Source organism: Pelobates fuscus, chromosome 12 (genome assembly GCF_036172605.1).
Source record: "Pelobates fuscus isolate aPelFus1 chromosome 12, aPelFus1.pri, whole genome shotgun sequence".
In the NCBI taxonomy this organism is placed as follows: domain Eukaryota; kingdom Metazoa; phylum Chordata; class Amphibia; order Anura; family Pelobatidae; genus Pelobates; species Pelobates fuscus.
This window is the reverse complement of record NC_086328.1, coordinates 135762214-135787184: the sequence shown is the minus strand read 5'-3', so window position 1 is coordinate 135787184 and position 24971 is coordinate 135762214. Positions and strand designations below refer to the sequence as shown.

General features: G+C 40.4%; 1 protein-coding gene across 1 annotated transcript in view; it reads left to right on the top strand.

Annotated features, from left to right (window-relative positions):
* Positions 1–24971, top strand: part of PTDSS2 (phosphatidylserine synthase 2) — a 59212-nt gene that overhangs the window by 26669 nt on the left and 7572 nt on the right. Inside the window, exons 3-11 of the mRNA XM_063438167.1 lie at positions 4361–4443; positions 5324–5391; positions 7649–7783; positions 8414–8464; positions 9592–9705; positions 15777–15895; positions 16545–16659; positions 22010–22155; positions 23754–23939. Coding sequence (XP_063294237.1) covers positions 4361–4443; positions 5324–5391; positions 7649–7783; positions 8414–8464; positions 9592–9705; positions 15777–15895; positions 16545–16659; positions 22010–22155; positions 23754–23939 — 1017 coding nt within the window. The remainder of the gene's footprint in view (positions 1–4360; positions 4444–5323; positions 5392–7648; positions 7784–8413; positions 8465–9591; positions 9706–15776; positions 15896–16544; positions 16660–22009; positions 22156–23753; positions 23940–24971) is intronic.

Here is a 24971-nt window from a genome sequence, read left to right as displayed (position 1 = left end):
GTTGCGTTTAGTTAGTGGTAGGCAGGGTCTCCATTCTCTGGTTAGGAACCCTCCAACAGCCAGGCCGGCTTGGGACATATGTTTTCACAAACCATACCCCTTGCACCTGACCCCTCACACAGCAGAGCTAGGAGAATGTGCATATCACGTTCTCCCAGAGAGACAGCCATGGTTTGAAAAGGGAGCTGACAGCCTGGCCCTTCTCGCTCCTTAAAGGCAACAGGGAACTCATACACCTGCACACAAAAAGTACCAGCATATAATCTGTATGCAAATGCTTGTCACTGTTTGGGAATGAAAATATGTATCTGCATGTGTGCCGGTCGTGTATGGCTTTGTCTGTCTATATCTGTGTGTGTCTAGGAATATCAGGTGGCCCTGTGAATTCTGAAGGCAGCACTGGGTGTAACTTGTTAAAATACCCATCAGCAGTGACCAGAGGAAGTTATGTTGCAAAGCCAAGAGACCCGAATGCAACATATTCTGTCTGTAAGAGCTTTGCCAGAGTCTTTATTTTGGTGCTAAGCGGACCAACCTCCCAACCAGTTTTGCTGCTGCAAAGATTTTGAAAACAAAGGCCTTTTGGTTTTATCTTTGGGCACATCTTGTGGTTCTGGGTGCAGGGTAGGTGTTTTTTATTTCTGCCTTTAGCTCTGCCAGGTACAGACCTCTGAAATCTCTCCCTCTGTCTGGCTATCTGAGAACCCTACTGCGAGGGGCCATTTAAGCAGTCTTCGCCCTTGGGAAGCGCAGGCCATACTGTGCCATCATAGACTCAGAGCGAGACAAAAAAGAGGGCACTTAAACACAACACACATTACACACAACCAGAAAGATTTTTTTTTTTTTTCTGTGGCTGAACTTTTGACAGTATGCTTTGAAAAGTAAAATATGTTGAAGTACAGGTTTCTCTATATTTGATGTCATTTAGATATGTGTATGCAAAGACCTTGTTGTACAAGATCATTGCAAGTGTTTCTGTTCTGTAAGAGCTGGTCTTTTCCTTAAGCCGTATTAGCCAAAGTTAAATAAATCCGTGCAGTGTAAACCTCGTCAAGTTGGCAGTAGGACATACGTAATGTGATCAATGCGACTCAGAGGGTACACTCGATTTCTGCTACACATCCACTAGTCGTATACTAAGCACACAACAAACTATGGTTTAATATAAAGGGGAGAACTGCCCTCATTAAGCATGATTTTACCTGTTTCCTTAGTTCATGAGACTGAAATTTACAGTAAATTGTTTCAAAATAAACACAAGGAATCCATTGCATTCCTCAGTTTCCTTCTTTTTCTACCACATTAAGTTTTGCATTTTACTTTCTGTTCTGACTACTCCATTCAGTCTATCATTCTGGTGGCTTAACCGGCACAACTCTTGCACAATGCCTCTGCATACCACACACCTAGCCCTGTAGCATTAAATCAAAGGGGATCTTACATTGATTGACACTTTGCTTTAAACTGCTTATGTTTTAATAAAACACCCTTTTGCTGCATTGCTTGGGAGGGTGTGATTTAAAATATAAAGTTTGCCACATGTGTTGTACTTTTTGTCATTCTCATTTGAGGTGAGAGTTCTCAAATGGATATGGTATCTTGTCCCTAACAGTTAACATACACTTCTCAAAAAAATAAAGGGAACACAAAAATAACACATCCTAGATCTGAATGAGTTAAATATTCTTCTGAAATACTTCTTTACATAGTTGAATGTGCTGACAACAAAATCACACAAATTAAAAAATGGAAATCAAATTTTTCAACCCATGGAGGTCTGGATTTGGAGTCACACTCAAAATTAAAGTGGAAAAACACACTACAGGCTGATCTAACTTTGATGTAATGTCCTTAAAACAAGTCAAAATGAGGCTCAGTAATGTGTGTGGCCTCCACGTGCCTGTATGACCTCCCTACAATGCCTGTGCATGCTCCTGATGAGGTGGCGGTTGGTCTCCTGAGGGATCTCCTTCCAGACCTGGACTAAAGCATCTGACAACTCCTGGACAGTCTGTGGTGCAACGTGATGTTGGTGGATGGAGCGAGATATGATGTCCCAGATGTGGTCAATTGAATTTAGGTCTGGGGAACGGGCAGGCCAGTCCATAGCATCAATGCCTTCGCCTTGCAGGAACGGCTGACACACTCCAGCCACATGAGGTCTAGCATTGTCTTGCATTAGGAGGAACCCAGGACCAACCACACTAGCATATGGTCTCACAAAGGGTCTGAGGATTTCCTCTCGGTACCTAATGGCAGTCAGGCTACCTCTGGCGAGCACATGGAGGATTGTGCGTCCCCCCAAAAGAAATGCCACACCATTACTGACCCACTGCCAAACCGGTCATGCTGGAGGATGTTGCAGGCAGCAGAACGTTCTCCACGGTGTCTCTACTGTGGGCAGGACTTGGGCGTAATGGAGGGGGGTTGTGCCGCCATTGGCTGTCTGTAATCGGCACACACCGCATGTCCACGACAGACCCCATCTGGGCATAGAATTAAGATTAACCAGTCAGGAACTTTTGTTAAAGGCTGCCTTATGACGTTTCCTGGGGTGAAGTTACACTTTGGGTAACAAAGTGAATTTTCTCTGTATGTGTAAAACACTGCATCAAATCGCTGAAATGGTTAGGGTACTTGGTATAGCTCTTTAAGCCCAATGTAATGTGTCAGATTGGAACACCAAAAGGAATCCTCTCACACCCATTCCCATCCAATATCTAAAACCTATCCAAGCAGGATCCAATCAAATAATAAATACATGCAAATATATTGTATTTAGCTTTATTCAACTAACTCATTAGATTGGACATAAAAATATTGAAGCCATTAACCCTTTTAAAATATGGATATGGCGTTTGGTTTGTATAGAACCTCCTTCCCCCTCACCCCATCCAAAATTCTTCATTGTGTCAGGTTTGTTTTACAACACATTGCTTATGTTCTTCTACGGGGTCCAGATGCTAGAAGAACCGATTAGTACATTGTGCTCCCTTCGGAAGTCGTCACTTCCCTCTGGGCTTTTTTTTAGCTTCACCTACTGACGACAGGACCTTGTTAAACACTAGTTTGTGTTTTTCCCAAGTGACTTTGCCAGTCTAGATTGCATTGCGAGCCTGCTGCACTCTGTGAATACAGTACGGGCTCAGTGTCCCTATGGGAAAGTCAGCTTCTATATTGCATAAATACAGTGAGACTCACCCAAGGGAATTACCTGTTGAAGGATATTATGAGTTGTCTGCAGCTCAGGGATTACCCTTAGTATAAACTGTCAGATAATTGAGCAGTGGCTGCAGGCTCAGGTGTCACAAACGCCTTAACGTGGGCAGCAATACACATTTTGTATTATCAGTCTTTGTCTCTCAGACAGCTGGCACAAGTAATTAATCTCATGGATGTGAATCGTGCGTAGTCTCCTGCTTAGATCCAGGTTACCTTGTCATTGTGTTACCGGCTCTGTGTGCGTTTGACATTGGGACACAGCTTTGTGAACGGTCAGTTAAGATGCTCTTGCCAATCCCTTCCCTGCCACAATCCTGTGACATCCTGTTTATCTTTGTGCTAAGGAAGTGAATAGGAAACACACGTGTTGCTGTTGCTCCAGAGAGTTTTCCTGTCCAGTTAGTTGTATGTGAAAAAAAACAATAATTTGGTTTTACCGATGCGATAATGTAGAAAAAACATATAAACTGTAGTAATAAAATTTACTTTATTTATATTTAGTTATGGCAAGACACTTATTTTACTCTGGTGATATAAATAAAGGATTAGAAACACATTGAGAGATCTAGATATATCTCCATTAGAGAACTTGCTGAGTTTGTATAACCCAGCAACATTCTATATGGACATTTTATGTCTGGGTTTCAATTTTTTTTTTTTTTTTATGGCAAAAGTTGGGCTAAAATAGCTTATATGGAAAAAAAATCTCCAGTCCAACTATAGTTGTAGCTCGCCTGTTTTAGCCTTAAGTTTGGATATTAATTTGCTACTGTTCAGATGGGGTTGGGCAAAGTATAATGCTATCATGTTCTGAAGGGTTAAAGAGTTACACCAACCATCATAACCTCTGCAGCCCGCTGTAGTGGTTATAATGCCAAGATCACCCTGGCATTGTTCTACAGTAAGAGGGCAAAATGTTTTTGTAACGATTTGCTATCTCACCAGGGTCCCATCACGATCTTTATCATCATTGCCAGCAGATTTGACATCCAACCTCTGCAGATCAAGTTTCATTTTAGGTTTTTATTTATTTAGTTTAATGGGTTTTAATTGGCATTTGAGAATCTCCTTTATTTTTATTTATTTTTTTAACATCACATTTTGTAATTATTATTTTTTTATTTTTTTTATCCAGGGGTATTGTTGCCAGCATATTGGTATTCTTGTGTTTTGGGGTGACACAGGCAAAAGATGGGCCATTTTCAAGACCTCATCCAGGTATGTAGCCCTAATTGGTGCATAGGTCTGCATAATCAAGACATAGTCATTGTCACTTGTATGTGGTTTTTAAAGGGACACTAAACTTACTGTAGTGATTGTTTCCTATTTACCTGGTGCTTCCCCCTAGTTTAATATCAAATAGATAAGGAATCTCGTCCATCTCATGTGCATTAGTCAATTATGTCCAATATTCTCAACCTTGATTGGCTGAGAATGCTGAGCTTTGCTTATTTAGATTGGAGGAAATTGGCTGTGATGATGCAGAAGTGTTAATTCTGCATTATCACAGGGGCTGAGATGGGGGTCAATCCATGGGCGTCTGGAAGAGCCACCGTTTATAGCGAGCTGTCACGAGGGCACCTTGGGTATTGTAACCACAACAGCAATCTGCAGACGTTGTGTTGCTTAGTGTCTAATCAAATCATATTAATAAATGATATTAATCTTTCATCTTTAAACGCTGTGATAACATTTGCTGTAATTACAATTTGAAGGTTTGACTTCGACCCTTGGGGTGGAAATCTTGGAAATAATTGAGAGATATATCTTTAGAGACCTCCATTATAGATGGAGTGAAAAAGCCACTTATAACGTGTAACATCTGGGATTAGCACAGTTTGCAGGCAAAGCTCAATGCCCCGTCTCCTATATCTATCTAGATCATCCTAAAATCTTGGATTTAGTTTTTTTTACTGCTTTGAGGCACATAAAGAATTGATAGCTGACCTAATTTGTAGGAACCTGCAACGTGAAATGAACATTATTTTTGCTGGGATGGAATTTGTTTTCTTGCTAGCACTTTTAATAAATCCTCTAAATATTCCAGACCTGGTAAGCTTGCATTTTTCGCAATTCCATTTTATTTATTTTCTTCCAGCTTATTGGCGGTTTTGGCTCTGCGTCAGTGTGGTTTATGAACTGTTCCTCATTTTCATTCTGTTCCAGGTAAGCAGTATTTAATCTAACTGAAAAGGCTTGCAGTGGTTACGGTGCAAATATTTTATGGAATGATTTTGAAGCCAGACTGGGTAGGACAAGTAGCCCCAACTGTCTCATGTCTTTAGATTTCTTTGGAGTTTCACAGTAAAGAACCACCTTTTTATAAACGTTCTACTATTTTTATGAAAAGCTAAAAAATGACAACCTGAGTTGTTTACCACTCGAGAATGTGTATACAGATATATTTACACGGCCTTTGTCTTGTTGCTGAGCAGGCTAAGGTGCAGCAGTTATAGAGAATCGGTGTGTTTCCAAGAGGCTTCAGCAATGAGCATTAAATCTTGGCTTAAACCGGTTCAGGGGACACCTGCTTGTGATCGCTTTTCTATTTGTTGGTCTTTTGAAACTTGTGTAAACTTGATATTGACTTATGTGATGATGCTAGTGACTCAGCGCCGATGGAAGGTATCATTCCCCCCCCCCCCCCCCCCCCTGGTGCTACACTTACTATAAATTGATGTTGCATTTAGATTCAGATTGCAATACAATGTAAAATAAATGCCTAATAACGTATACAATTGTGAGTGATATGGGGACTCTGTTCTTTGTGGTCCTAGCATAGCTCAGGTATTCCACGGAGACCACATTGTTTCTACATTCTGCTCTGATTTAAGACATATCAGCATAGCTCCTCAATAGAGAAACTCACTCTGACAATATTCTGCAAAGTGTTCTTTTAAAAAATCCTCAAACGTATGTTGATTGGTTCAATTCTTACGATTAAGAGGAAAAGCCTCTTATGAATGGAGTTTGTAAATAATTTGGTAAATGTTTATTTCACACAAAGGGCTTAAACTGTGACGTTTTCTGGTACTAGCCAGAACTTGGTTACTTGTCATAGCATACTCACTAGGGCTGAATTTCCACTCTCTAAAAGCTAAAAAGATAGAGTGAAGGAATTGCCATTGTTAAGAGATGCCAAGCCCCAAAAACATGGCATAAATCCAAACTGTGTCAGAGGAAGCCAATATTTGGAAGCCGCTAGTTCATAATACACGCATCAGTGTTTATGGATGACTACAGACTATAAAGATGAAAATAACTGGCAGAGGTCCAATAATGGACCTCAAAAATAACTTGCCTTATTGAAGTTAGGTTTGAGTGTCAGCAGGTGTGATTTCTAGTGTTCATGTATTGGTTATGGACTCATTTTGACTTATTTTATAAAGATTAGAATGTGTGCTTGTGCTGCACATTGTGGCTACTTTTATCTGCTGTCCTGGGAGCAAGTCACTAGATGATTATCCGGGGATGACATGACAGAGGCCCCAAATTACTTTGAGAAGCAGGTGTTTATAGGCTATCCAGAAGGTCTGTTATGCCTCGTTTCCACTGAGTGGATCGGTTCGGGTCGGTACAGTTTGTAAGGTTTAGAATGGTCCAGCCCATTCTGGTGAGCGTTTCCACTGCAAGCCAGACCTTCAAGGGCCATGCGGGGTTTAGAAAAAATGCTCTTCCTGTCCACCAATCAATGGATTGTATAGTAGCTCCGCCCTAACTGAACCGTTCCATTTCCTATGGCCATACATCTGAAGCAGGACCCTGAATGGATCGGTACGGTTCACTTATATGGACCACTTTCAGAATGGAAACACCCAAAATAGCGAACCGAACCGATCCACTCAGTGGAAACGAGGCATTAGTGGCATTCTACCCCATGCTGAAAGACTGGAATATACAGAATAGTGGAGGGTCTGTAGCGCACTTGAAGAACCTTGTGGAGATCTGTTCCTTCACAGGGCTGATACCTTACCTCAATGTAGTAGTATATAGTGACGAACGGGCATCAGAATGAGATATGCAGCTTAAATGGTTCTTTATTGAAGCCGCAAAGTTCATAGTGAAAGATATGTTTTGGCTGTTTAAGCCTTACTCATATGTGCACACATAAAAAAATCCATCAGATATAAAGCCCATCACCCATTCTTTTATTGGTTAAACAAGCACATATTTGGGACCATCCAATTCTTGATGCAAATAAAGGGCATATGCTAAAATTTTAATAAAGACAAGACCATAGAATATGTGCATTAACAGAAACGTTTTCCAATACAACTGTATCCAGCATTGCAGTGAATATACACATTTAAAGGTACAGTACAATAATTGTGTCAGATTAGGAAACTTTTGTTGCTGGTTCCTACAGAGCTGATTGATTCCTTTTGAATGTGTTCCCAATAACTAATGTTCTTTAATTTTTTAGACTGTTCATGATGGGCGACAGTTCATGAAATTTATTGATCCCAAATTGGGTGTCCCTCTGCCTGAAAGAGATTATGGTGGAAATTGTCTCATTTATGATCCTGGAAATCAAACTGATCCTTTTCACAACCTATGGGTAAGTCCTTCACATTGCAGCAATGGGTTAAGACAGATCGATATGTGTTTATTCTAGGCTATGGCAGTAAAATGACAAGCTGAAGAACAATAAGGAGTCAGTGCTAGTGTGTGATGTGTTCATTACCACCTCGAAGTACTACCAGTGAGTTCCAGTACATATTTAATCCATTCGGGTCAAATCTGTGATGGACTGTGCCATCACTGCACAAAGTATAGATTATGATTGATGAACTTCCAAAATCCAATAGAGGCTTGTTATCTGCGAAATATTAACATTGAAAGTTCTTAGTACAGCATCTATGCAACAAACCACAATTTTATGATAAAGTTGTTTTGGTGTTTAGTGTGTGTTCAAAAAGCCTTAGGTTTCTTTCAGCAAGAGATAACCGAAATAGACCTCTGGTTAATAGATAAATGAACCAGATGTTATCTTGACCTCAATGTAGTTATAGAAACGGCTAATGCAATGGATATGATTATGTGGAGAGCTATAGTGCAATAGTTGACGTTGACACTAAAGCCAGTAGGATTACAGAGTGCTAATTTCCCCAAATTGGATGGCTAATGGCAAGTTTATTAAGGGATTTAGTTAATATTTGAATTTTTCTCATTTTCTTATTTTTTTTAGGATAAGATGGATGGCTTTGTTCCTGCCCATTTTCTCGGGTGGTATATAAAAGTAAGTTATTTTATAACTTTATTTTTTTATGTATGATCGACGAATGCATCTCTCGTGCTGATAAAATTCCTGATCTCTGGGAGATTTGTAGACACAGCATTGCTGGGAAGAGCGGTCTGTTGTGAATCTCTAAAAATGCTGCATGGTCATTCTTTTACAGTCCTTTCCTATATTTAGCCGATGTGCATGCACTTATCGTAATGCAGAGTTTTTAAAAACTGAAAAGTCACAACATTAAAACCACTTGCCTGATATTGTGTAGGTCCCCCTCGTGCTGCCAAAGCAGCTCTGATGTGTCGAGGCATGGGCTCTACAAGACCTCTGAACGTGTCCTGTGGTATCTGGCAGCAGATCCTTTAAGTCTTGCAGATTGCATGGTGAGGACTCCATGGATTTGTTGTTTCAGCACCCAGCACTGCTGAAAGAGGATAATAGGGGATGTGCTGAAACAACAAACCCAATCCAGGAAACACAATGGCTATGAAACTCTCTAGGTAGTTAGTAAGTGTCAAAGAACATCCACATAAATGCCAGGACGGAATGTTTCCTATCAGAACATTGCCCAGAGCATTTTTTATTTTTTTTGGATCAGCAGCAAATACAAATGTAAGCTGGCCTTCGCTCCCCGCGTGTATCAATGAGCCGTGGGTTCCCATGACCCTGTTGCCAGTTCACCGATTGCACTTCCCTCATTCAGTTGTTAGCACCTACCAGAAGTGCTGCAAAGTATACCTCACAAGACTTGCCGTATTCAAGATGCTCTGACCTAGTTGTCTAGCCATCACTATTTGACCATTGTCAAAATCCCTCCGATCTCTTCGCTTGCCAATTTTTCCTGCTTCCAACATATGAAATTCAAGAACGGACTTCTCACTTGCTGCCTGATATATCCCACCCCTTGATGGGTGTCACTGTAACGATATAATGAATGTCCTGTCAGTGGTTTTAATGTTGTGATCGGTGCATGCATATAGTAAATGCTGTTCAAGGTCATGCTTCTTGTCTCTCCCTTTAACACTGTATCTTGTACCAAACAACGTACTAGTTAGCAAGTGTTACAGTAAAACATTTTCGGTAGGGGCTGTTTTGTAATGTATTGCTCTTTTTGTCTTTATTTTCTCCCCCAGACACTAGTGATCAGAGACTGGTGGATGTGTATGATGATCAGTGTGATGTTTGAATTCCTGGAATATAGCCTGGAGCATCAGCTTCCGAATTTCAGTGAATGCTGGTGGGATCATGTAAGTCATCTTTATGGATATATTTTATTTTTTTGTTTAATTTATTTTTATTGTTTTCGTTTAAGTTGTCATTGTATGGGGTACAGAAGGAAAAGGGATACTTAAAGTGGTAGAACATAGTGGGGTTCACATTAGTTATACAGAGTCAATAAAATTTCGGTATATGCACTTGCAGTTACAGTCACATTTCCCCTTTGGGGCTTTCTATGTTTTTGCTGATAAGTATGTGTCGCCCGTTCGAGATTACTAGTAGCGGCGACAATACCTTTCAAGACGTGGCAAGCAACATTAGGACCCTTTGGTCCCAACCGATACACTCTAGGGCTGTGATTGTGGGGTATTTGAGTTAAATATATCGTCGGTTGAGCTGTCATGAAAACAGGACTGATGAGGTTACTTGTGGGCTTAGGAGATAGAGGCTCTCCGGCCTTCCAGTTCCGTTGTTCCGACATAGTATACCCAGTGGGTTAATGGGTCTCCTGTTCCCGTCAGTCTATTCACCTGTGTCTCTAGCAGTCGTCTTGTTGTTTGTTGTCTTGCGGTCGGGGATCCAGGTAGGTCTCCCTAAGGGCTTCCGGGAGTAGTCTGTGCTCGTACCTGCGTGTGGTCTCTTTTTGTCTATTAGTCGTGCATACGGGGTAGGGTGGAGAGGAGGGACGGGCGTGCGTCCGCTCGTCGTATGGATATATTTTATTTATATATACTGTGTAGATTGTAGCTGCATTTTATGGTTAACTCTTGTGAAGAATTCCACATATTTTACTTAATTTTACATTACATTCCCTATGAAGTGTTTATTTCTATCACTATTTATTTTAATTCTTTTTTTTTTTTTTTTACTGCTAAGGGTTTCAGCAAATGTTAACGCTCAACTCCAGCTCTATCATGGTCCATAGTCTTTATCGGATGGCTTATTTTGTCTAGCATGACTTTTTTTTTTTTTTTTTAATCAAATATACTTTTTTTTTTTTTTTTTAATTCTTTATTGTATCGTGCTTTGGTTAACAGTACATGCTTGTCTAGCCACAATAACATCTACAAGCTTAGTAGTAACCGTTACGACTGATTTTCATTATGGCATAGCAGGTAGTAGCACATTTTTAGGTTTAGTGAGAAAAAACAGTTTAGAAAAAACAAGTTAGTTGACATAAAAGTGCTTGGTCATGCAGTAGGTAGCTTCTAAAGTAGTGATGCCATATATAACGATGTGCACATTACATGCTGCGTTTCAAGTGTTGGTGAAGGCATGTTAAAGGCATCATACGTTGTACACAAGAGAAACGATCTAACCGTAAGAATATATTTATAAATATGCCCTATTTTATAGTCTAGGCCTATATATCGTGCGTTTGGAGTGGGCTAATTTTTGTAGGCATCAAACGGCATGTAATGTGTAAAGGCTACTCATTCATAGCAAAATGTTAGTTATGTGTGGAATCAAATATACTTTTTATTGATATTTCTTACAAAATTACTTGCATTACAATATTACATTTGTACAAAAATACTTTAATCCATATCACACATAAAAGCACATTGTCATACAACTTTTAGATTATTTCTCTTTTAAAGTTATTTGTTGGGTTGGATAAGGGCCGTTTGATGCTTAATTTTTAGACCGTAAGCTTCACTCATACTGTATGACCCATATTGAGAGAGAGAGAGAGAGAGGGGAAAGAGAAGAAAAAGTCGAGCCTGACTTTTAACATCACCGTTTGATATCTCTGGTTCCCTTACTGAATGAGCATCTCACAAATAGTGCTGTTTATATAAAAAAAAAAGCAATAGGTTACAGCGCCTAAAATGCAAGGTAGCCCATACGTGGAGTCACAAATAAAACATATATGTGTACATCAAACTTATGGGATCTTTATTTGTAATACAGTATATAGTTTCTCAAAAATATTAATAGTACAATATGTCCTTAAGAGTAAAGTAGAATAGAGTACTATAGCAAAAACTCACTCTCAATTTGTAGAGCTATAAAGAGCTCTGCTGTATTAGGTGTAGATGGGGTACAATCCCTGTCTGGGGATATATTTTCAATAGTGATGGTGTTAGGCTTTGCCAGTATATCAGATATGTGAAGACAAAAGAAGGTACATCCAATAGTGCAACATGTATACAAAGGTAAGTATCTTACTCACATGTACTAGAGTATGGACCTGCTCTAGTATAGAAGCGCTGTGGTGGAATAATCCCCACCTGGGATATATGTGGATCAGAAAGCCAAAAAATATATGAGCATACTTTGGATATTAAGAAACATATTTAAATATGATGGACGAAGAGTGTTTAAGAAGCTAAGAATGTAATGGAATCAATTCAATGCGCAGGAGCACTGTCTATATCCGTTTTAGATTCTACTTCCGTTTTGCCAAATTTTAAATCTTAAATTGTTTTATGTAAGGATATGTATCCTATTAATTTATTCATGAAACCTCAACAATATTCGAAGGGTAAATTTTATTCCAGTATCTCCAAATGGCTCTAGAAGTGAGTCTTATCTGCCGTTCTATAGAATCCCTTCTCCATTGTGCCCTGGTATGCTATCTGACCGATTTTTATATCTGACCATTTACTCAAAGAGGACAGTTTCCAATTTCTGGCTACTGTGAGTTACTGTACTGTGGCTACTTAGGGAAATCTAAGTGGAAGAGAAAATTTGAGGAGATAATTCTCCCTGTATTTTAAAGGCACACAATAGGGTCAGGAACAAAGACATATATCCCTGACCCTATAGTTTTAAAACCACCATCTAGCTCCCCTGGCCCTCTCATGCTTCTCTAAATATAGTAAAATCATTCTTTATTCAAGCCTGAAGTTGTAGCTCTGCATGCTGTTTGCCTCAGAAAAGCTAGCTGTCTGCTGATATAATCAGGAGTGGTGGCCTGATCCAATCACAATGCTTCCCCATAGGATTGGCTGAGACTGAGAAGGAGGCAGATCAGGGGCAGAACCAGCACAAGTCAAACACAGCCCTGGCCAAGCAGCATCTCCTCATAGAGATGAATTGAATCAGTGAATCTCTATGAGGAAAGTTCAGTGCCTGCATGCAGAGGGTGGAGATACTGAATGTTTGGATGCATTTTAGGCAGCCATGACCCAGGAAGGATCTCTAGCAGCCATCTGAGGAGTGGCCAGTGAAGTTATCACTAGGCTGTAATGTAAACACTGCTTTTTCTCTGAAAAGACCATGTTTACAGCAAAAAGCCTGAAGGTAATGATTCTACATACCAGAATAAATTCAATAAGCTGTGACTATAGTGTCCCTTTAATATTTGAGTTTTATGTTCTTTCTATACCCAGAATATTTACCAAATTCGTGAATTATATCTAAAATTTGTGCAATAGATTTTACTGGGTTAGGTAACGAAAGGAGGACATAATCTGCATATATAGTACTTTTAAAATGTTCTTCTGAGATCTTTATACCATTGATCAGGTCGTTAAGTCTGATTGCTGCTGCCAGTGGTTCAATAGATAAAATATATAATTGGGGCGCCAAAGGGCATCCTTGCCTTGTTCCATGCTTAATGGAAAACCAGTCAAATATCATATTAGGGCCTAGAACTCTAGCTTGAGGAGTGGTGTATAGAGCCATAGTGCTATCCTTAAAGAACCCGGTCAGGCCAACGTTCTCCATCACCATGTCCTAGAAGTTCCAGTTCACCCTGTGAAATGCTTTCTCTGCATCCAAAGATATAAACGCTGTTGGTACTTTATGTACATTTGAATGATTTATCATAGCTAAGATTTTCCGAGTATTATCGATCATTTCTCTTCTTAGTACAAAACCTGTTTGGTCTCTATGTAGATGATCTGGTATTACTATTTTTAATCTTTCGGACAGTATCTTAAAGAATATCTCCATGTCCAAGTTAATCAGAGAAATAGGACGGTAATTCAACAGGGTGTCCTGATCCTTTCCGGGCTTAGCAATCCGTAGACCTTTGGCCTGTAATAGTTCCTGTGGAATACTCTTACGAACGGTAAATTCATTGTAAGTTTGCTGTAATATAGGAGAAATAATCTTTTACATTTTTTTTTTTTTTATAAAAGATTGCTGAAAATCCATCTGGGCCTGGGGCCTTTCCTCTTTTAAACCATTTGATTGTATTTTGAATTTCCATAATAGAAAAGGGTTTATTCAAGGCTTCTAATTTTAGAGAATTCAATTTTGAAAGATTAAATTTTTCAAGAATTTTTTTTATCGTCTTATTATCTACATTATTATTTTCAAGATGATATAGATTGATCTTTCCTGAACGCTTCTCCAATTTGTTGGAGACTAAAGTTTTATCACCCAATTTTTTTTTTTATAATTTTTTTAATACGATTGTTCCTTCTTTTAAATTTTAATTTATTGGTGAGGAGTTTATTGGTTCTTTTATTATTCGGATCCCATTTTTGAAAAGAAAAACTACAGCTTATTTATTTGCATTGGTGAGTGTAAGAATTCCATTCATGCTTTTTGCAGTAAACACTGTGTTTTCAGAGAAAATGCAGTGTTTACATTTAAGCCTTAGGATACCTTCACTGGCCACCACTCAGAGGGAGCGCTTCCTGGGGCAGTGCTGCACAGTGTGACTGACATTCAATGTCTCCACCCTCTGCATGGAGACACTGAACTTTCCTCATAGAGATACATTGATTCAATGAATCTCTGACGAGATACGGATTGGCTAGGGCTGTGTTTGACTTGCACTGCCTCTGCCCCTCATCTGCCTACTTGAGTCTCAGCCAATCCTATGGGAAAGCATTGTGTTTGGCTTTTGCTCAACACTTCTGATAAAGTCAGCCAAGCAGGCAGATTAGGGGCAGAGTCAGCAGCTGCCGACTGGAATAAAAGTAAGATTTTACTATATTGTGGGCTTGGGGGCTAGATGGGGTTTTTAACACTATAGGGTCAGGAATACATGTTTGTTTTCCTGACCCTATAGTGTTCCTTCAAAATAGTAGCAGTTGCTGGAAGCTGCTTGATAACTTTTTGCCAGGAAGTGATCATACGGTGACTGTTTTTAACCTCAGTAAATTGAACAGAGCTTCAGATATTGTTTGCTATTTTGCAATTACCCCGTTTTACACTACAATTTGAGGGGACAGGCATTTTTACACCAGGGGTAGAGAATATTCAGCACTGGGCTAAATGTCCTAAGAAGCCTTACCAGCATTATTTGAGGATTAGTCCACGACATCTGGAGAGTTGAAGGTTGCCTCCCCCTACATAACGAATTGCAGTACTCCTAGCAACCCAGGATACTGGATTATGTTGAAATAAGTCTTTTTATTTATAGAAACCTCACATTTCAAGTTCTGTTAATTTATAATTAGATGTGAGAGGAACTGTTATGTTTGTCCTGTCATTTTCCCACAGGCTGGTTATTGCAATTTCGTATTTGACTAGTGTTTGTGATATAATTTAAAGGTGAAATTACCACTTCAGCACGGTTTTTTTTTATGCTGTTTTTCTCTGCTTATCCTGACTCTACTTTGCTCTCAGTAGGCAGCCATCTTTAAGGCTTCATTGGCTGGAAGTGCAAAGACTGCGCAGCTAATCAAGCGTTGGTGTGTAATTCTGATATCACAAACCGGCTTCTTGCGTCTCAAACTCATTTTAGAAATCCAAATTGATTGCTCTTCTATCATTTTATTGGTAAATCAGGAGATACACGGAAAGAACCATGGATGCATTGAATACACCCAGAGACCTACGTGTCAACTATTAGAACAAGTTTAGTTAAAATGGATTCAGAATGCAATTAACAAGTTTCCAAAAATCTGATATTAAAAATATTTTTACTTGTTGATAGAAATACATTCAATAACTTTTCACTTTAGAAGTTATCAGCAATAACAATTTATGGTATTGATCAATTTTTCCTAAATATTTTTTTAAACTCATTACTTTTCTTGGTATTAACTATACGACACTATAATATTGTTTTGTACGTTTAATGTCACTATGTAGGTTTCAGAATGACACTACGGTGAATACTTGAGGGATATAGAAGCAAAAAAAAAAAACACAATCTGTAAAAATAAGATTCGAATTTTCCATTTCTTTTCAGTGGATAATGGATGTGCTGGTCTGTAATGGCATGGGAATTTATTGCGGAATGAAGACCCTAAAATGGCTTTCAATGAAACCTTACCAATGGCAGGGCCTTTGGAATATCCCTACATACAGGTATATTGCACTGCGACCTGGTTTGTGCTGTATTATTAAATCATTTGTCTGTCTCTTGGGTATGTGAGAGATTAAGATGTTTGCTAATGTTTCCCTAGCTACAAAATGTTACTGACACAAACAGTGACCTTCATTTTCGCTAAAGGTTTAAATAATATCTGCAGATTGGATTCTATTTCTCTGGCTGATCACTTAAAAATCTTTGGCAGGTTTGCTGAGCTTCAGGGCGTTGAGCAATCCAGTCCATACTGCGAATTATGACCCCATTTCATCACATAGCTCTTTCTCATTCTAAAACAAAAACATCTGTAATGTTAATGTTCATTAACTCATGCTAGATTAACACGAGTTCTGCCTAGAAGATTAATAAATGATACTCCCTTATAAAATGACTATGGTCACTCTGACAGGACAGATGAACGAATTTCCTAAATTTGTGTCATAGGGCTCCTTTTCTGTGCTAGAATATTCAGGGATATTTGGGTGATCTTCGACAAGGGCATGGCTTACCTGGTGTTCCACTGTTGTGTACCTCTGCTTTCTCGTTGTCTTTGGATCCTCTCACATTTGAATCTGCATATTTCACCCAAGTTGGGCCACCCACAACTTATTTTAGGAAATTTGAGTTTCAATGCGTTTTCTCTTTCAGGGGTAAGATGAAAAGAATAGCATTCCAGTTCACACCTTATAGCTGGGTCAAGTTTGAATGGAAGCCTGCATCGAATTTGCGAAGGTGGTTAGCAGTCTGTGGCATCATATTTGTGGTACGTACATTTATTTAGTTTTTTGGGTGGAATGGGTTCTCCAATTGAACTGTTTTTTTATTTTCATTTTCTTTTGAAGTGCTAATGAACTCTGAAAGCCAAATACATATCTGATCTTTTTTTTTTTTCTCAATTCTTTATTTTTGTTGTGCATATTACAAAACATAGATTGTGCAGCCACAAACAGTGTGTACATGTAGTAGCAACGTGGCACATCGGTACTCAGCACATTTTAGTGTTTGTGAGAGAAAAAAACTTAACACAATAGAGGAACATTCTTGGCACGAGTACCCGCATATATTCACAGCTTTTGTTTGAAGCGGGCTATTCCACAAGGGGAAACCGGCTAGCGGCATGCTACACTTCGTTGACCTACGGGGGGCGGACCTGTTTTGCGTGTCTAGTGGTAAAAGTCTGCCGGTATTTACGCTCAGCCTGCCACGGATCCATCCTCTATAGAGTTACCTATAGGGGGTAATGCTTTACTTAGTTAGCTAAAAGTGGCCCCATGTTGTTGTCGGTCCTATCCCCAAACCCGTAGCTTACTGTAGTCTGCCGGGCCTGCAACCTATACCGGTTCAGTTAGCTACGCAACCGGTCCAGCCACCCACACTACGTGCCATAGACTATTGGCCGCTCGGTACGCCCCCACCTACAAGACGGGTCTCACAGTGCCTGCCCAGTGGGACCCAAATCAAGGGTGTAGCTGGCTTGTGGGCCCTAATTTCCACTGGCTGTTCATCTGATGCCCTGCAGGGTTAAGCGGTGGACGCTAAGATAACATCTGGCCTGCTAGTCTACCTGTCCAATCGTCTGAATGGTTTGTAGCTTGCTGTGTTTTGTCTCGGTACAACCCGTGGCCCACTGGAGCTCACACCGGTCAACAACCTGTAACCCGTTTCGGCAGTGATCACGTTGTGTGATGTTATTATAGGCTGACATTGAACATGTGGCGGTAGCGCGTAAAGCGCCCTGTACCAAGCCTACTCTGCGCTCTACAGCTCGTGAGGCTAGCCTAAAGCCGCTTGCCTTGTTTTTGTATTTGTGATACTCGGCTCCGCGGCTTGTGTGTGGTAAGATTTTCGCCCTTTTCCTGGTGTGCCCCCCTTGCATGCCAGGCCGCCAGTCGGTTTCTCTCTCTCACGGTTCCTGTTGTCCGTGTGCCCCCCAGTGTTTGGTTTCGTGCGTATGGTACGTTGGCCAAAGAACTTTATAGTATGAGATATAGTGGAAGAAGATAGAAGAGATAGTCGTGAGAGAGGGGGGGGGGGGGGGGCACTCCTGCTAAGGTCGTTGGGACGCCTGGGGGGCCTGGTTCTTTCTCAGTTGCCCAGGTTGGAATTTTCCCAGGGTTCCCAAATCTTGTGAAAGGTTTTTAAGGTGCCCCTTACTCTAGCTGTCAGGTCGTCCATCAGATGGACTTCTTTTATTCTGCTGATGACCCCTGAGAGGGGTGGCGTGTTTGGCTGAAGCCAGTCTGAGGCTACGGCCCTCCTGGCTGCTAAAGTAATCTTATGTAGAAGCTTTTGTTCATGCCTCGTCCAACCTTCTAGGGTCCTGCTTAGAAGGAAATATCTGAACTTTATGATGCCTTCCCATGGTTCCATTGGGCAATACTTAAAGGGACACTATAGCCAACAGGACCACTACAGCTTAATGTAGTGGTTCGGTGCAATATAGCATGACCATGCAGGGTGAGCAATGTAAGACAGTGTTAACATTGCTGCCTATGACCACTCTCAGGCTAAAATGTCCGGCATTGGTTTAGAGGCGGGTTGATGACCAATCAGTATGAAGTACATCATTTCTTATCAGAACCATGCATTTCATGCTGTCAGTACAAACTGAAATTACCTATTTGAGATTTGCAGACTGAAATGCAGGTTAGAATTCAAATCCCCTTTCTTTTCCTGTGGAGAGGTACTTTAGTAAACACTTTGATAATTACACCCATAATGTAAGGGACATTTAATTAGAGGTTCCCTTGCACAGGCAAATGGGATCTCCCATACTAACCGGCACTGTGGAAATAGTAAAATGCCAGTAACCCAGTAGCATAAACCTCAATTTTCCCATCCACAAACAGGACACACTGACTCCGTATATCCCCATTCTTGGTTCATAGAATACTCTTCCCCTTTCCTTCCACAGACAAGGCTCACAGACACCCCTGTATTTTCGCAACAATGGGCTGGGTTCACTACCCCCCCCCCCCCCCCCCCATTTCCTCATCCATGGACAGGGCTCACTGCATGCCACCTCCCTCCACCCCTCATTTCTTCATTTACAAAGAGGACACACATACCTGCCATGGAAAGCCAGAAATTCTCATTCACTGCAAAATTGCTTGAAAAGGGTTTAGCACTGAATGGAGGGACCGTGCCAGAGGTCTCCAGGATCCATAATCAGTCTATTAAAATGGTGATAGTACCTACAGTGTCCCTTTAAATCCACAAAACTATGGCTTTTTCACACTGTTAAATATTTTGTTTCTTTGAATAATATTGTAGAGGCATTTGGCACAATGTATACAAAGAGATTCCAGTGTTCTTTTACAGGCAGATTCCTGACCTCTCAACCAACCTTTTTAGAAACCATTTGATATATTTTTATCTTCTAGGGTTTGGATAAGAAGCATTGGCTTTCAATTAGCACATTATAGCTGGGTGGTGTTTGAATGGAAACCTTGGCCAGGCAGCGTAGACGGCCAGCAGACTGATTCGACAATGTCTTGCCAAATTTCCAGAGCGAGCAAGGAGATAAATATTAAATGTTCTCCAAAACATGAACTGCTCTATATATTTACTAGAACCAAAAATGGAAAGACTGATATTTCAAATATTTAGGTTGTGGATTTAAAGGGAAACTACAGAGTAATATGGGCATCCTATTTTAATGCCTAATATCAAGAGCATTAAAGATATGAGGATGAAAACGATAATACATTAAGAACAGGTTACAGGATTCTGAATGAAAACAAATCTCCTCTTTTTAACTATAACAATAAACAGAAATATCATATTGCAGGTCGCAGCGGAGGGATTGATGGCCTGGAACCCACTATATGAAACCATGACTTATGTATATAGGCTTAATATTAACACTATGCGCAGTGTGTTATACAAACGTGGATGGTGGGGGGTTTCTGCCATAATGTCAGTAACTGCTCAATTCATTTGGAAGATGCCATGTGTGCAATTGTCGATCCAAGCAAGAAGATTTAATGGAGACCACACTTAATAAATCTATAGAGGGACTGAGGGCAATACGTGTTTTGTAACCGTAAGTTAGTAAAATGTCTAATCATTTCTTGATGGATTGGGCAAATTAACCATTGTGAACATTGTGGTGACCATGAAATTCCTGCAGCAAGTGAGGGCAGAAAAAACCTTCTTTCTTATTTTTTAAATATAATCTAATGAGCCCACTATAGTGCCCTAAGGGTGCCCCCACCCTCGGGGTCCCCCTCCCGTGGCGCTGAAGGGGTTAAAACCCCTTCAGCAGCTTACCTTTATCCAGCGCCGAGTTCCTTCTGTGCTGTGGAACTCTCCACCCCCTGCAGACGTCAATGCTTTCCTCTGGACGCTCTGTGTGATGGAGGTGAAATATGCCTCCAGTGTCCCAGACGCGCCTCTAGTGGCTGTCCGGAAGACAGCCACTAGAGGATGGCTTAACCAGTTTCTCTGAAACTATGTTAACATCTGAAGGGTTAAAACCTGAGGGACCTGGCACCCCGACCACTTCATTGAGCTGAAGTGGTCTGGGTGACTATAGTGTCTCTTTAATATATGATTATTATTTACATAAAGTTTAGATGGTAAGTATCCTCAGGGTGCATTTTGCCTGCCTATGTTGGTAATGTCTGCGGAGTAGTTCGGGACACCGAATTGGACGATTTCTGTCTGCAAAGCGCTTCTCCCTTCGTACTGTTTTACATAAAAGGCTGTAAAAAGACAATCTTGCTCAGAACATGACACGTAAGTCTGGTTTTGTGATTGGTGGGTCCCCACACTGCATGATGTCTGTTAAATATTTTATTATGTAGAATAATGCATTGATGAAACCATCCATCTATGACAATTTTATAAAATTATATAAGTCTCTATATAAAAAGTTTTCACACTGCATTGTAACAGTGGGGATTTAAATCTCTGATTGCAGCGCACACCTTGAGCTCTGTATTAAGAGCATAGGTCAGTCAGAGAGGGCACCCAGGTATCCATAAACCTGCTTTAAACCCCTGCTGGTACTTTTACTGCATGACAGTCTATGGCAGAACTATGCATTAAAGCCTTGCCCTACATAATGACATAGACCAGGGGTAGGCAACCTTTTAGCAGCACTGTGCCGATATAGGATTGTGATGTCCCGTAGCGTGCCGGTCCTATTTTTTTTAATTGAGGTCTGTATGCTGCCATATTCTGCTTGTGTTATTTATACAGTAATTGCTTTGTATTTGTGCGTATATGAGCTATTATATGGTATATGTTAATTAGTAGTTTATGGTATCGCGTATGATACATATGAATGGAGGCTGTGTATGGGGGCTGCTTGTGGAATTGTGTGTGGATGGATATGTCACATTGTGTGTTTGGTAGTGTGTGTATGTGTGGGGGCTGTTTGGGGTATTGCATGTGAGAGGCTGCATGTAGGGTTGTGTGCATGTATGTGGATTGTTAGCAGGTTACGTTTGTGCGGATTGTGTGTGTATGTGTATGTTTGTTTGTGGGCTGGGTTATTGTGCATTTCTGTGTATATCTAGCAGTGTGGGTGGCTTCTCTGGGTTCCAATGGGGACCAAGCTGGCCAGGTACAGGTCAAGGACAGGAGCTGCAACAGCAGCTGCAGGCTGCTCTACTACAGTGTGGATTCCCATTCACAAGTGCTGGGAGGATGTGATCTGAGATCACTTACTCTATGTGCTGCAATGCATAAATTGAGGATTGTCCTTCACCACCTTTTCGTATTAGCAGATATCTGAAGTTTAACTGGGACTCTTGATAGGCCATAGTCTGTTTGGCTCTAGCAGCCTTGAGTGCCGTGCAAAGACACCTTGAGTGCCGGGCATGGCACTAGTGCCGGAGGTTGCCTACCCCTGACATAGACCGTCATGTGGTCCTTAAGTGGTTGAAATAGTTTATATTGGGGCGCATAATTCTGGATAACAGAACCTCTTAAGTATTTGTCAATTTAGACTCTTTGTTTTTTGTTTTTTTACATTTATTTTCATTTTCTGTAGATGTTAAATGTCTGTATGTGTTCAGTGTCCTTATTCTTAACTTAGTTTTTTTTTTTAATTTAATGTTAATTTTGTTTTTTGGCTGCAGCATTCATATTCAAACCCCTTTCAGTTTTTATTGGCAGAGCTCAACACATTTTACCTCAAATTTGTCCTGTGGATGCCCCCAGAACACTATTTGGTCTTGTTAAGACTTGTCTTCTTCGTCAATGTGGGAGGTGTGGCCATGAGAGAAATCTACGATTTCATGGATGACTCGTAAGTTACATTTTAATTCCTGATAATCTGCTGAAAATATGAATATTTTCTGTCATTTATTTCTCGGAAGGAACGGACATGAACTGTAATTGCTGTCTCTTTTTTGTGCCGTTCATTCATTTGACTTTCAGTGGTTCTATTGGGTTAATAAGCCCCATTTTATGGTGTTACTTTCCCTTCTTACCGGGGATCTACCCACATTCACTGGGCAGGTATAACAGGTTAATATTGTGATCTGCAGTCTGCCTTCTTTGCAAATTTTTACAATAACCAACTGCTGGTCACACGACTGTATAAACACAGATATCACCTGCATCGTTCATTTAATTTCTGCTTACCCGGTATTAAATAATGCACACAAATCGTTTATTCAGCAGAGGCCAGTAGCATCGATATTGTCCTGTTTTACGATCTCTGAAATTGAACCCAAGGATGGCTAATAAACAGATTCTATTCCTGGAAACGTTCTTATTTTTGTATTATTCCTTTGGTGCTTTCTGAACTTTGGATATAATACTACTTAAAGGAGAAGTCTCTACATTTCAATGTGAGAACATAACAAAGATTTTTAAAAGGCATTTCAATATCTATAGCCATTAAATGTTATGGTTTTAGGAAGTGGACTTTGGAAATGTCTCTTTAAATCTGAAGTGTTTGATGTAACATGGGGTAGTCCCCCATTGCCACAGACCTCCTATTTATCAGTGGGATGGTGGACGGACCCTGATGCTAGAGGTGCAGATATTTATAAGCCTGTGAGGATTTAAGGGAGCGCTTCCTGATATTATAGCTGCTACAATATTTTCACTGACAATGCGTATGTTGGCAATGCTACAGAGGACTTGCTATTGCCATAAATATGGTAGTTAAAGCACTTAGAATATTCTTCTAGCCAATATTCCATTATCACAGAGCATCATACTTATATGTAATGACACATCATGGGAGATTCCTCTATATCAGGAGTTTTAAGGTACCGTGACTCTCAGCCACCTGTCCTGAAATACTGAGACTTGGTGGCTGCAATCGTTCCCTTGTAGTGGTTGAGAAGTCTGTCCCGCTGGGGAGCAGTGTTTGCCTATGATTTCTGCTTTGACCAACCTCATTAGTAAAGTTCTGTCATTCTGCAGTTTTGAGCTTGTATTTCATTGAGGCTGGCGGGTGCACATGGCACAGATAAACGACCACCAATGACTTCTCTGATAGGTGTTTAGAGGGAGGGGAATCTTTATTATTTTTATTTGTGAGTGAAGGAGGCGTGTTGCTTTGTGCCTCAACTCTTACGTGGGGCTGTGTCATCAGTGTACTCTTGTTACATCTAACTGGGGTGTTGTAAAACATGGAGGTTAAACCGAGCAAAATGAATCCGTGTTTTAGTTTGCGTGTTACTAACATCTTCACAAACCATCCAAGTATCATCCTATGTAAATTAGCACCCTGTTTAAAAATGGAAGTATTTGTATTGTAACACCTTTTATCATTGTTAAAGCAAGATTAACATCGTTCTAAAATGGAGCACAGTCAATATAATTGTATGTGTTAATATTTGTAGAACACGGGTAAGCAAAGTAATCGTGTTTTATTCATTCTCTGGTTAGGCAGATCCATAAAAAGCTGGGCCAACAGGCATGGATGGTGGCCGCTATAACGGTGACAGAGTTCCTGATTGTCGCAAAGTATGACCCACACACCTTAACGTTACCGTTACCCTTTTATGTTGCACAATGCTGGATCCTTGGAATAGTTATTGTGTTGACCTGGACAGCGTGGCGGTTTTTCATCAGGTAATTTCTTTTCCTCCTAGTCTCTGAACTGCTTGTACTTGGGGTTGGCTAATTGATACATATGTATGATGTCTGCCTTAGTTTACATGTTCTAAAGCAGGGGTGCCCCAAAGATAGATCCCAAGATGTTGTTGAACTACAACTACCAAGATGCTTTGCATGCCTTTAGAATGGCAAAACATCTGAGATCTACCTATTGGGCACCACTGTTCTAAAGGATATGGATTTACAGGCCTGCCAATATTCTTCAAAGCTAGATTACAGACAAATAATATTGAATAGATTTTTAATATGATGAAGTGGACACATTGGTTAAACGATGATACTCACATGACTCTGAACAGAACTGTCGAGGTTACATGCAAATCATGCAAGAAGCAAGGCTTCGCCTGGCTGGCTGACAGTTATAGGAGTTAGTGAACAGATTCTTAAAATCTTGTGCCTTTCCCCAACCCTAGACCGTTCCCCTAACCCTACTCCACCTATATACGGCTGTAACATGATAGTCAGTAGTGTATCTGTCTATTGTGTTCCACTAATTGCATTAAACCTTGGCATGCTGAACCCTTTCTTTTCATGGATTATCTTCTGTACCGGGTTAATGCTGACCCCTAATCCAGTGCGTGAAGCTTCATTTATTAATTTCTACAGATAAAGAAAATCTCAGCGAAGTGGTGTGGGTGCCATGAGGCTCTGTTTTAACGCTGCAGCTGAAAACATTTGCGTTCTGCTCAAACAGCAATGATTTCATTGCTAGATTAATTGGTTTCAAGTAGCTCTCGTACAGACAGCCAGTAGAGGCGCTTCTGCGTTAAATAATGCAGGAGGATTCCACTATTCTATCAGATGGTCTGAGTGGCATATTCTGCTTTCCTTATCAGCCAAAGCGGTGGAGCTATGTGACGAATGCCAGCACTGCCAAGGAGAAAAGGCAAGCAAAACAACTTTTTTACCCTGGCAGTGGGGCCTGGGCACCTAAACGGCAACTAGAGCTCTGTAACGTTGGGAATGCACATTTTGAATTTCTTGCGC